Source organism: Boleophthalmus pectinirostris, unplaced genomic scaffold, assembly GCF_026225935.1.
Source record: "Boleophthalmus pectinirostris isolate CB_2022bp ecotype Guang Dong unplaced genomic scaffold, ASM2622593v1 HiC_scaffold_13, whole genome shotgun sequence".
NCBI classification, from domain to species: domain Eukaryota; kingdom Metazoa; phylum Chordata; class Actinopteri; order Gobiiformes; family Gobiidae; genus Boleophthalmus; species Boleophthalmus pectinirostris.
Genome location: NW_026571036.1, coordinates 10,884,668 through 10,897,748, shown reverse-complemented (window position 1 = coordinate 10,897,748; position 13,081 = coordinate 10,884,668). Strand labels below are relative to the sequence as shown.

Sequence of the window (13,081 nt, the reverse complement as noted above, 5' to 3'; positions counted from 1 at the left end):
GGGGAGTAACAGATTACATGTACCAGAGTTATGTAATCAGAGTACAAATTATGAGTAACTGTATTCAGTTACAGTTACTGTTTCAGTGAGTGGTAATTGGATTACAGTTACTTTGTTGAAATAAATGGATTACATGGCGGGATTTTCCTGTTTTCACATTTTGGGTTAAACCAGGCCTAAAACCAGGACTAAACCAGGACTAAACCAGGACTAAACCAGGACTAAAACCAGGACTAAACCAGGACTAAACCAGGACTAAACCAGGAATAAAACCAGGACTAAACCAGGACTAAACCAGGAATAAAACCAGGACTAAAACCAGGACTAAACCAGGACTAAAACCAGGACTAAACAGGACTAAACAGGACTAAACCAGGACTAAACCAGGACTAAAACCAGGACTAAACCAGGACTAAACCAGGACTAAACAGGACTAAACAGGACTAAACCAGGACTAAACCAGGACTAAACAGGACTAAACCAGGACTAAAGGACTAAAACAGGACTAAAACCAGGACTAAAGGCCTAAACCAGGACTAAAACAGGACTAAACAGGACTAAACCAGGACTAAAACCAGGACTAAACCAGGACTAAACCAGGACTAAAACCAGGACTAAAACCAGGACTAAACTAAACAGGACTAAAACAGGACTAATCCAGGCCTAAACCAGGACTAAAACCAGGACTAAACAGGACTAAACCAGGACTAAACCAGGACTAAAACCAGGACTAAAACAGGACTAAAGGACTAAACCAGGACTAAACAGGACTAAACCAGGATAAACCAGGACTAAAACCAGGACTAAACCAGGACTAAACCAGGACTAAAGGACTAAACCAGGACTAAACCAGGACTAAACCAGGACTAAAAAGACTAAACCAGGACTAAACAAACAGGACTAAAACCAGGACTAAAACCAGGACTAAAACCAGGACTAAACCAGGACTAAAACAAGGACTAAACAGGACTAAAAAGGACTAAACAGGACTAAAAGGACTAAACAGGAAAAACTAAACCAGGACTAAACCAGGACTAAAACAACAGGACTAAAACCAGGACTAAAACAGGAAAACCAGGACTAAAAGGACTAAACAGGACTAAACCAGGACTAAACAGGACCAGGACTAAACCAGGACTAAACAGACTAAACCAGGACTAAAACCAGGACTAAAACCAGGACTAAACAGGACTAAACAGGACTAAACTACCAGGACTAAAACAGGACTAAAGGACTAAAACAGGACTAAAACAGGACTAAACCAGGCCTAAACCAGGACTAAAACAAGGACTAAACCAGGACTAAAACCAGGACTAAACCAGGACTAAAACAGGACTAAACAGGACTAAACCAGGACTAAAACTAAAACCAGGACTAAATCAGGACTAAACAAGACTAAACCAGGACTAAACCAGGACTAAACCAGGACTAAACCAGGACTAAAACCAGGACTAAACCAGGACTAAAACCAGGACTAAAACCAGGACTAAACCAGTACTAAAACCAGGACTAAAACCAGGACTAAACAGGACTAAACCAGGACTAAACCAGGACTAAACCAGGACTAAACCAGTACTAAAACCAGGACTAAAACAAGGACTAAACCAGGACTAAACTAAACCAGGACTAAAACAAGGACTAAACCAGGACTAAAACCAGCACTAAACCAGGACTAAAACCAGGACTAAACCAGGACTAAAACCAGGACTAAACAGGACTAAACCAGGAATAAAACCAGGACTAAAACAAGGACTAAACCAGGACTAAACCAGGACTAAACCAGGACTAAACCAGGACTAAAACCAGGACTAAACCAGTACTAAAACCAGGACTAAAACAAGGACTAAACCAGGACTAAAACAAGGACTAAACCAGGTCTAAACCAGGACTAAACCAGGTCTAAACCATATGACACTAACAGTAGGTGGACATACTTTAAAGCAGCTGTGATCTCATATAAAAATCATTTCTCTAACAATAATATTTTTAATCTGGTTAAGGAAAGACTGGGCTTTTTGTGTCTTTTAGCAGATAAAACATCTTGGTCTTTGCTTCTCTACAACAAACAAAAGCCTGTTCATGGAGACTTGGACTCAACAGACAATTTGATGAGAACAAACAAGAATTTTCAAGATGTGGTTGTTACATTCATGTCGTTTTTAAAAGCAAGACAAGATCAAGTAATTCAGAATATTCAGATGACGTTACTCACTTTAAGTAATTTAATGGATTTCGTTACAAACTACATTTTGGGGTATGTAATCTGTCATCTGTAGGGGAATACATTTTAAAAGTAACCTTCCCAACACTGCCCTTTAATGATATGTCTGCATCATGTTTCTCTCACATAAAGTCAATCAAATCAGTGACTTGGTTGAGTCATTTTAATTGATTATGAGCTGGATAGTTGACAAAAATATAACACTTTAAGTCTCTCTAAATACTACTGTTTGCTTCTTCAACTGCTAATGAGGGAACACCCCTGTGGCCTCGTCTGATAACACTAAAACCTTCATTATGAGTATGGTAGATAGGCTTTCTTCAAGGCCTATCTCACTGATTCTTACTCATAGAATAACAATTTCAGGCTCCACTCACAGTAACAGGTCTAAGTACACTTGTGTATTATAGACAAATTAGCAGTATACTTCCAGTGTATGTAAAACAGTCATTAGTCAGTCAAAACAGTAAACAGTCTTAAATATTTGGACAACAGTGACACCTGGTGGTACATTATCGCCTCTGCAATAGAACACCCACAAGTTTCACCACAGTTTTTCCCTTTTACTGTTTTACTGTTAATGTTCATTCCATACATTTATAAACCCTACAAAGTTCAAATATAGTCAGTGTTGGGGAGTAACAGATTACATGTACCGGAGTTACGTAATCAGAGTACAAATTATGAGTAACTGTATTCAGTTACACTTACTGTTTCAGTGAGCGGTAATTGGATTACAGTTACTTTGTTGATATAAATGGATTACATGGCGGTATTCTCCCCCCCCCCTAAACTAAAATAAACCAGGTCTAAACTAGATCTAAACCAGGTCTAAACCAGGACTATCCTAGGTCTAAAACAGGTCTAAAACCAGGTCTAAACCAGGACTATACTAGGTCTAAAAAAGGTCTAAAACCAGGTCTAAACCAGGACTAAACCAGGACTAAACTAGGTCTAAAACAGGTCTAAAACCAGGTCTAAACCAGGACTAAACCAGGTCTAAAACAGGTCTAAATCAGGACTAAACCAGGACTAAACCAGGTCTAAACCAGGACTAAACCAGGACTAAACCAGGTCTAAACCAGGACTAAACCAGGACTAAACCAGGTCTAAACCAGGGCTAAACAAGGACTAAACCAGGACGAAAACAGGACTAAAACAGGACTAAAACAGGTCTAAAGCAGGATTTAACAGGACTAAACCAGAACTAAACCAGGACTAAAACAGGTCTAAACCAGGACTAAACCAGGACTAAACCAGAACTAAACCAGGACTAAAACAGGTCTAAAACAGGATTTAACAGGACTAAATCATGCTGCGCGGATGTGTCTCCTCCTCTTCTATCAATAATATTTATAAAGTAAAGTAAAGTCTGGACTTTTTATTTTCTTTTAGCAGAAAAAACATCTTATGTTACGATTTCTTCGTCTTTGCTTCTCTACAGCAAATCAAGTAATCCAAAGTATTCAGATTACGTTACTCACCTTAAGTAATTTAATGAATTCCGTTACAAACTACATTTTGGTGTATGTAATCTGTAATCTGTAGGGGAATACATTTTATAAGTACCCTTCCCAACACTGATGATCATAGGTCTACATGTGAAGTCCAGTCCAGGTAGGCCCCTCTCCAGTAGGGAGCGCACAAGACACAACACTGAGTTTAATATCCGGAAGAAGTGACAAAACGCAAGCCTGTTCTTTTAAAGATGGGTAATATTTAACATTTTCTGCAGCTGTGTTAGTTTAAGCCTCCTGATAGGGGCGCTGTATTAAATTAAACTAATTCTAGATCCATGGTGCGCGGGGCACGTCTCACACAGTCTCTCGGGGATCGTCTCTTAGTGCGTCAAGACTCCAAAGGTTTGAGTTCAGTTCATTCAACCTATAAAATCACGCGTCTAAGTTATAGTTTTGTTAACATGTCTCCCTAATGACCGCTGTATTTATGTTTGCGTGCTGCTGCGTGCGCTGGATCACTGGATCAGATGAAAAGTGGCACAAGGGCAAAAAGTAAAGGCAGGGAATCATTACATCTGGCACACATGACAATTGACAGTGTGGTTTTAACTATAAAAGCAGACCTAATATGTCTAAATGCGTGTCCAGTGTTAAAGGTTTGCTCTCCAGTCTTGTAGATAAACATAAAATGTGCACTTGATTTAGGTGTAATGAGTATGGATATGTCATTGTCCTGCACTGGTTTATAGCTCAAAACGATCTAGAAAAACAGGCATTCTGACTGTGTGCGGGGTCGCCTCTCCACAGACCTGACCTGTAACTTGGTCTGGTTTTGTCTCTGTGAAAATAGAAAGGTTTAATACCATACTGTGAAACATTCCAGACAATTAAAGCAATGACATCTCCATGGAGAAAAAGTTACACAATGCACCTTTACTTAATTAAAATGGTTAGAATTATTATTATATTATGTTGTGTGTTTTAACTTGAGGTTCTGTGGGATATGGTGTGGAGTTCTTTTGTTGGTGTCACTGGTGGACAGCCACCAGGCGCTCGATGTCAAACATGAATGAACAAATGTCAATTATTTTCCATCCAGACAAAAATTGGTGATGTTAAATGCAATCACAAAGGCATGACAGTACCAGTTGTGCCTTGTTGAGGGACTATGTGAACCTGAAGGTACATTTATAGTGATAACTTTGGCTGTGTTTTTTTTAATCCCAATTGGACCAATTTTGGCAATGTGAGAAGTTTTGTAGACACTAAGTGTCGGGAAATTTGTTATAAACTTGAGAGGGGGGCACTCAAAATCAAGGTGAAAAGAACACCTTTGGGTGTCATTATTTGCAGATGACAAATATTATGGATGAACATAGGAGCCGGACCGTTGTCTTCTGGTGTTAACACGGATCAGGTACGATTTAGTTTATGGAGGACTTTGAGTTACGGCCCCAGGCCTTAGATTGTAATTTGTTTTGTGTGTTCTAAATTATTCTGCTGACACACCTTGATTCCTGCTGTGGCAGCCCTGGTTTGTGATTGGTGGGGCATGTCTATCCCCACCTCACCTGCAGCCACCTCCCCATATTTAAGGAGATTACCTGCACCTGCTCGGGGCTGCTGGCCTTGGTGTCCAGTCTGCCGTTTTGTGTTTGTGTGTGTAGTTTGTTTAGTTCTGTTATGTGCCTTTTTTGATTTGGTCACTCAGTTCTGTTTGTGGGCGTATGTGGTTTAATTTGTGGAACTTGTGTTTTGGTTTTGTGTGTGTCCCTTAATTTTACCACTCGTTTTGTGTAAGCCTGTGTGACCCCTTTTGTGGCACAAAACTCAGTTTAGTCTGTTGTTCTGTTTCTTAGTTTAGGTTAATTTCTATATATTTTAGTCTTTTGTTAATTTACCTTTTAAAACCCCTGTTAATTAAACATTATTTTAATTTATTCAATTTTACCTCTTGGTTTTATTTTTTGTTACTTCCCTGTCCCTAGCAGAGCTGGGCAGTAACACTTTGTATAACCTCTGACTGACATTAAGAGGAATAACAAAGTGTGCTCAGAGTGAAGAACTCAAGTTGGTTCCTGAGCTGGATGTTTTTTTTCAAAGTAACTAAATTTTCGATTTCAATACACTTGATACTGATTCTAATACACAATGATAATTAAAACACAGACAATAGAATGTCATTTTTAACATTAAATAATAGTACTTTTGTTTATATTTTACCACTTGGCTTTATATCTCTTTAATCCCTTGTAAGTTCCATATTAGTTCATGGGTGTTTATTAGTGTATGTGCTCTTACAGCTCAAGATCATTCTAAAGCTTTTCAAGAAAGGTTAATTTCTGTTCTATAAATGTGACTTTTTTTTTAGTATCAATACCTGCTCAAATGAGTATCTACTTCTATACTAGTTTTAGTATCGATAAGTATCTGCTTTTTGATACTTTTCACAACCCTAGTACAAATTGATTCTCTATAATACAAGTACATGGATTCTTATTACACATTTCAATTCTTGTCGTTGCAGAGCAAGACCACAATAATTATCACTTTCAAGACTCCAAACTCCAGTCCCAATGGCGTCCTCCCAGGTCCGCTTGAGAATTCTCCCCTCCGCCCGCTGTCTGTTCGACAAAACGGTGCAGATCAGAGTGGAGGGCCTTTCTCCGCACAAACCTCTCATGCTCCGCTCCAAAGTGGTAGATGACAGGGGCATTGTTTTCAAAGCCACTGCCCAGTACAGAGCAGACAAGCTGGGGTGTGTGGACGTGTCTCAGGCTGCTTCTCTGGGTGGTAGTTACACCGGAGTGGAGCCGATGGGACTGTTCTGGTCCATGTTACCGGAGACTCCTCATAGTAAACTAGTGATGAAGACGGCGCTGAATCCGATGCAGGTGGAGATTTCCGCTCTGGATGAGGGAAATGGCGGAGAGGTGCTGGCGTCGGAGATCAACTACAGGGAGTTTATGGCGGAGGGGGTGAAGAGGATCCCATTGACGGAGGGCAGGTTGAGAGGAACGCTGTTTGTGCCACCAGGTAGATATTTTATTTCTGTTTATTAGCTATAGAAATAATTGGTGTGCAAAAATATTGAAATTTTCATATATTGTGCTACTAAATTTGGTTAAGCAGTATCGTTATTATGGGCAGCTGTATTGATATATTGACAAGATTGGTTTTTGGCGTCCGCAGTGATGCGGTGGCTGTGTCAGACCGTTGTGGTGAAGAGGGAGCTGAGTCGAAAGGCGAAGCTCTCGATTTACTAGTCAATGTTCGTTCCTACTCTCACCTATGGTCATGAGCTCTGGGTAATGACCGAAAGGACGAGATCGCGGATACAAGTGGTCAAAAAGAGTTTCCTGCGCAGAGTGGCTGGGCGCTCCCTTAGAGACAGGGTGAGGAGCTCGGAGTAGAGCTGTTCCGGATGCCTCCTGGGCGCCTCCCTCGGGAGGTGTTCTGGGCATGTCCCACCGGGAGGAGGCCCCGTGCAAGACCCAGGACACGCTGGAGGGACTATGTCTCTCGGCTGGCCTGGGAACACCTCGGGGTCCCCCCGGAGGAGCTGGAGTACGTGTCTGGGGTGAAGGAAGTCTGGGAGTCCCTGCTTAGACTGCTGCCCCCGCGACCCGGCCCCGGATAAGCAGAAGAAAATGGGTAGATGGATAGTTTTTGGTATCTTTTAGCAATTTATTTGTAACTGCATGACAATTTAGTTGCTCCATGCCCCTTTGAAAGGCACTCAGAATATATGACACACAGCTCAAACTTAACAAAATGCTTTATTTGATTACTCATCTATTGTAAATGATCTCAACTCTCTGAGGAAACTTTTCCAAATTTTAACCCTTGAAAATTTGAAGGACTGACCATAAATAGTTTTTAGATACAGCAATCTGAAAGTGTCTCCTCGGAAAACTCTGCTCAGAACAGGTCGGGGGGAGTTGACAAAACTATAAGGAGTTGGGAGCTAAAATTTGGGACTTTTCCTATTGGACCTTGTGTGGACTGGACCTCCTTGAATTTTTTCAGTCAAATCTGAGATGCTTGAGAGGGGGCATTTGGAGATTTGGCGTGGAATGACCCCATAGCGAACCTGCCAGCCTTCTCGTTCCAAATAGGAAGTGAGCATGGGGGCACTTCTGGCTCCATTGACTCTGGCTCCAGTTCACTTTAGATTGAAAAATTGTTGCAGTGACCCTCATCGTTTATATTTATTTATATGAACCTGCATTACATGATCCTGGACTTTTTCGCTCCTCAAACCTTCAGCTGCATTGGCTTGAGTTTTATTGTACATAATATTTACCTCTTTTTTTTTTTTCTTTTTTTGTAGGACCAGGCCCATTTCCAGCGATCGTGGACTTGTACACGCTGGGAGGACGCCTGTCTGAACCCAGAGCCAGTCTTTTGGCCAGTAAAGGCTTTGTTACAATGGCTCTGGCCTATCAGGACTACCAGGATTTACCCAAAAATCCGAAATACGTCGAGCTGGAGTACTTTGAAGAAGCCGTCAAATATCTGCTGAGTCTGCCTGAGGTTAGTAAGTCATACTGTGTACACAGTTACTAGTTTTCAGAATAGTTATACCAGTATCAGTAATGTACACAATCCTAATATCCTGATGGCAGTACTGGGACAGCAACATTTGTTAAGAGCCACTAGCATGCTAACAGTACACCTGCAGTTATTTCTGGTTTTTGTAGATTAATCAGTCAATGTTGTGGTAGTCATCTAATCACCACGCCCACTTTTTAGTTGACTAATCGATCGGCGTCACCTGCTTGTTTCTATGGAGATGTCATTTCCCTGTCTCGAATGTTCCACACTGTGACATTAACAGCTCTACTTTACATTTATATAATTACAGGTGGTTTTATAGCTTAAAAATACCTAGAAAAACAAGCATTCCCACGGTGAGTGGAGTTGCCTCTCCACAGATCTGACCACTAACTTGGTCAGGTTTGGTCTGAATGTAGAACGGTTAATACCATACGGTGAAACATTACAGACAAAGCAATAACATCTCCATTAGAGTGCAAAAATATCAAAATATCTATATATTATATCGTTTAATGTGATGATACAGTATCGATATGATGGGCTACTGTATCGATATATCGCCAAGAATATTTTTTTGTATATTTTACAAAATAATTTTGTTACAGCGCTATAGTTTTGTTGCTTATTTAGTGGAAGGAAACTCGTTTGAGACGCATTTGACATTTTCACTGTTTAGAGGAAAAAATGTTTGTGTTTCATATGAACTTTGCACAAGAACTGGTTTAACAAAGACTTTTAGGCTGCGTTCAGACTGCAGCCTGAAGTGACCCAAATCTGATTTTTTTTTTTTTTTTTTTTTTTTTTTTTTTTTTTGGACCCTATGTGACCTGTATCTGATCTTTAATAACAGTCTGAACGACACAGATCCGATTTTTTTTCAAATGAGACCCAGGACACTTGGATATGTGGTCCTGAAACTGATACATATCCGATCTTTTGACATGTGACTTCAGTGTGAACAGCCAAAGCACATTCATCTACATGTGACCTACATGTGACCTACACGTCACTATTCTGCGCTGAAGTAGGCGAAAATTGTTAATGAGCTCCGTGTCACTGAAGCGAAGCACATCACCACTCACCACTATTGGCTATGTCTCCACATCCACACGTTCCTTTCAACGCACTGTCCCACAAAACGCCACGGCCAAAAACCTCGTCCTTCTCCTTCTCAATCTCCTTAAAACAAATCAGTTGTTCATGTTCTGTTTCTGGTACGAGAGGAACGTTAAAATCTCCAGGTGCTCAATGCTCGCGTCCATGTTTGGACAACTTCCGTAAACACAGAGCACGCTCGCTGTGGTTGACGTCGTCATGTCCTCCAGTGCACATGTGGGACACTTTCGGGCCGTTTACTGTTCACACTGGAGTCACATACAAGTCGCATTTAATTGGAAATGTGTACGACCGCAAAAACATCGGATTTCACAAAAAAAATCGGAATTGAGCGTTAAGCCCTGCAGTCTGAACGTAGCCTTAGTATCACAGCCATGATTTAGCCTTTATTTTTGTATTGAACCATATCGAATCGAAAGTGCACTGTATCGAGATATGTATCGTATCGTGGCCTATGGTATCGTATCGGCAACTTCTTAGTGATACTCAGCCGAAGAGGTACATCCTTTTTAAACCTTTCTTCTTGTCATCTGTACAGGTTAAAGGTCCAGGCGTTGGCATCATTTCCATCTCGAACGGTGGCTTTATCGCTTTGGCCATGGCATCTTTCCTTGACAACATCGCCGCCACTGTCTGGATCAATGGTTGCATCTCCGCTATTGTCATCCCCTTGCGCTACAAAGACGTACACCTCCCTGCTCTCAGGCTTATTTGGGAAAACCTCAAAGTACTCGAGTCTGGCCTTTTGGATATCAGCAGAGGTTTAGCCGATCCACAAGAACACAAAGAGTCTCTGATCCCCATTGAACGCGCAACCAGCCAATTCTTATTCGCTGCTTCTGGAGACGACTACAACTGGGCCAGCGTCCCTTTTGCCAAACAAGCAGAGGCCACTTTGAAAAAGCACAACAAAAACACGTGTTCTGTGGTAGTGTATCCCAAAGCGGGGCATTTTCTGGAGATGCCCCCCATGCCCTTCTGCCCGTCGGCGGTGCACGCGGCGGTGGGGAAGGCGGTGTACTTCGGGGGGGAGGCCAAAGCCAACGCGGAGGCCCAGGTGGATCTTTGGGAGCGGGTCCAGCAGTTTTTCAAAACTCACTTGGGGGCTGAGAAACCACTGAGTTCCAACTTGTGATGTCGTGGTAATGCAGGAAGTGCTCCACGGTGTTTTTAAACATTCACTAGAAAAATTTGAATGATTTCAGCTTGAAAATGATCGCTTCATGACATCACAAGGTGGAAGTGAGCATTCTGAGCTTTGGAGATGTAGATAGACTAATAATATAAAGGTGCTATATTAAACAGAATTGACTTGTGATGAAGGAAATAGCGTAATATGGGCCCTATAAAGCTCAGAGTGGATTTTGCGTAATATTGGACATTTAAATACAGGGATTCATGATGTGTTTCAGTGCGAATACTGTTCGGTATAATTGTGGTGTGTTTAATTAGTAAATTGTATATCATACTTTTTGAACAGTAAATGAAATTAATCAGTACTCAATACTGACTCTGATACCACAATGATTGATTAGTTATTGCATTTATATTGTGCCTTTCAGTGCTTTAAGGTGCACTGTTCTGTAATTCCACACTTGGCAAAGTCAATACTGTATTTTCCGCACTATATGGCGCGCTGGATTATAAAGTGCACTGTCATTGAATGGTCTATTTTCTAACTTTTTTCACATAGAAACCGCACTGGACTGTAAGGAGCATTAAACGCAACACAACAGTTAGATAAGTCAGTCAAACTTTATTTAACACGTTCACAATAACTCTCAACTTTGTTCATTTGTAACATGTAAAAAAAAATCCTGTCTGAGACTCTAGATTGTTAGTGTGTTCACAATAACTCAATTGTTCAAACAGTTGGGCGATTACAGCGTCCAGCACGCCCACATCCCTCTCGTCATTATCCGAGTCAGTGTGGTTACTGTTACCTGGCAGTTCAGTGATGATTTCGGTGTTGGTGAAAGCTCAGACCGCAGGTGATACTGATCCTTAGCCCAGGCGTCCACGATCCATTGGCAGATCGTGGCGTAAGTCGCTCGGCGCCGTCTCCCTGTCTTGGTGAATGTGTGTTCGTCTTCTCTCATCCACTGCTCCCACGCAGCTCGCACTTTAACTTTATAACAGCCTTGAGTTTAAAGTCGGCGTTGTAAGCGTGTCTCGACAGGTGCATTTTGATATTAAAAGGAATCACAGTATGTATTACTCTGCGATGCTCCTGACTACAGGAGCCGTAATGCTGCAAGTGATGTGGCTTTGTAGTTTACTAAAGTCGTACTAAGACACCCCAATACATTCATATATAAATCACTCTGGATTATAAGGCGCGCAGTCATTTTTTGATGAAATTAAAGGCTTTTAAGTGCACCCTATAGTGCAGAAAATACAGTAATTTATTGTAACCTCTCTGTCCTGAGGCAGACTGATGGAAGTGTGGCTGCCAATCTGTGCCATCAGCCCCTCTGACCGCCACCATCACTCACGCACACACCATTTGACAATAAAAAGGCACTCTTTAGACAATAGAATACTCATTTTCAACATTAAGTAATAATTAAATAATAGTACTTTCTTTTCTATTTCCATGTGGCCTTTATATCTGTGTCATCCCGCTGGTCCAGGTAGGTTCCACAGTGGTCCGTGGGTGTACACTAGTCTATGTGCTCTTATACTTGTTCTGATACAACTCAAGACCATTATAAAGTTATTCAAAAAAGGTTTCAGCACTAGCTTTAATACAGACGAGTATTTGACTTTTGATATTTTTGAAAACTCTAAAATTTAACTGAAGATGCATTATGTGCTTCCCTAGAATGTTCCACAGTGGCACAGCATGTACTTATTTGAACTTATTGTTATTATTGCTCAACAAGTTTGTAAAAACATGGATGCCTGTTTAAGAACTACCAGCTGTACATGAATCAGTAATATTGACATCTGGTGGCTGCTGACTTCCACTACATTATTTTTCCATAGCAAAAATGTTGAAAATGTCTTTATCTTTACTTTTTACTCTTTTCTTCTTTACTATTTACAACTTTTTTAAGTTTAAATTTAATCAAATCCAAGTTGAATGTGGTGTTATTGCATTAAATTAGACACAATTAACTCTTGTGAGATTGTGACCGTGTTGTAATGTTATCTCCTCGGAAACAGACCTGGAGTTGTGTTTTGTTGCATCCACACGTTTCACACAAACTCTGCACATGTGGTAAAACAGGACGCGCTCCACTGTGTTTTTAAACGATCATTTCAGCCCTGGAATTGCCAATCTCTCCTGGAAAAAAGGTAAAAAGTAGCTCTTAACTTGAAACATACAGTAGAACGGAGCATTTTGAGCTCGACAAACTGATAAAGGATCACGCAAACATGTGACAATAAAACAATACAACTCCCAGGTTTGTTTTCGATGAGTTTTAACTTTGCTTCAACCTCACAACGAGAGTCAATTTTGTGTAACAGCGCACCTTTAAGACTATGATTCCTAATGATAAACGCTCTCACTGTCACTCGGTGCAGTGTGTGTGTGTATTGTTTTGACAACAGCGATGTAAAATGTGTAGTTGGAGCGTGGCATGTACTCTGATTCTTCTGACTGTCTAAAGAGGAATTTCACTGCAGCGTGTGATAGAACAGCACGGGCAAGAGACCAGTGGAGCTGTGTGTCAGTGCCAAGGAAAACGGTCAGTGCATACTTGGATGTTGTTATTAT

At 40.9% G+C, this 13,081-nt stretch overlaps 1 protein-coding gene across 1 annotated transcript; it reads left to right on the top strand.

The window, feature by feature from the left end:
• The first annotated feature begins 3,887 nt into the window (after window positions 1–3,887).
• Window positions 3,888–12,878, top strand: acot20 (acyl-CoA thioesterase 20). The gene is made up of 4 exons (XM_020929721.2): window positions 3,888–4,083; window positions 6,209–6,717; window positions 8,015–8,217; window positions 9,896–12,878. Exons 2-4 carry the CDS (start codon window positions 6,258–6,260, stop codon window positions 10,490–10,492), a joined length of 1,260 nt encoding a protein of 419 aa, XP_020785380.2. The 5' UTR covers window positions 3,888–4,083; window positions 6,209–6,257; the 3' UTR covers window positions 10,493–12,878.
• The last annotated feature ends 203 nt before the right edge of the window (window positions 12,879–13,081 follow it).

Excerpts from the sequence above, each read along its gene's own strand:
- acot20 (XM_020929721.2), top strand. The coding sequence starts at position 6,258 with ATGGCGTCCTCCCAGGTCCGCTTGAGAATTCTCCCCTCCGCCCGCTGT. Across the intron at positions 6,718-8,014 it reads AACGCTGTTTGTGCCACCAG|GACCAGGCCCATTTCCAGCG; the intron begins GTAGATATTTTA and ends CTTTTTTTGTAG. Across the intron at positions 8,218-9,895 it reads ATCTGCTGAGTCTGCCTGAG|GTTAAAGGTCCAGGCGTTGG; the intron begins GTTAGTAAGTCA and ends TCATCTGTACAG.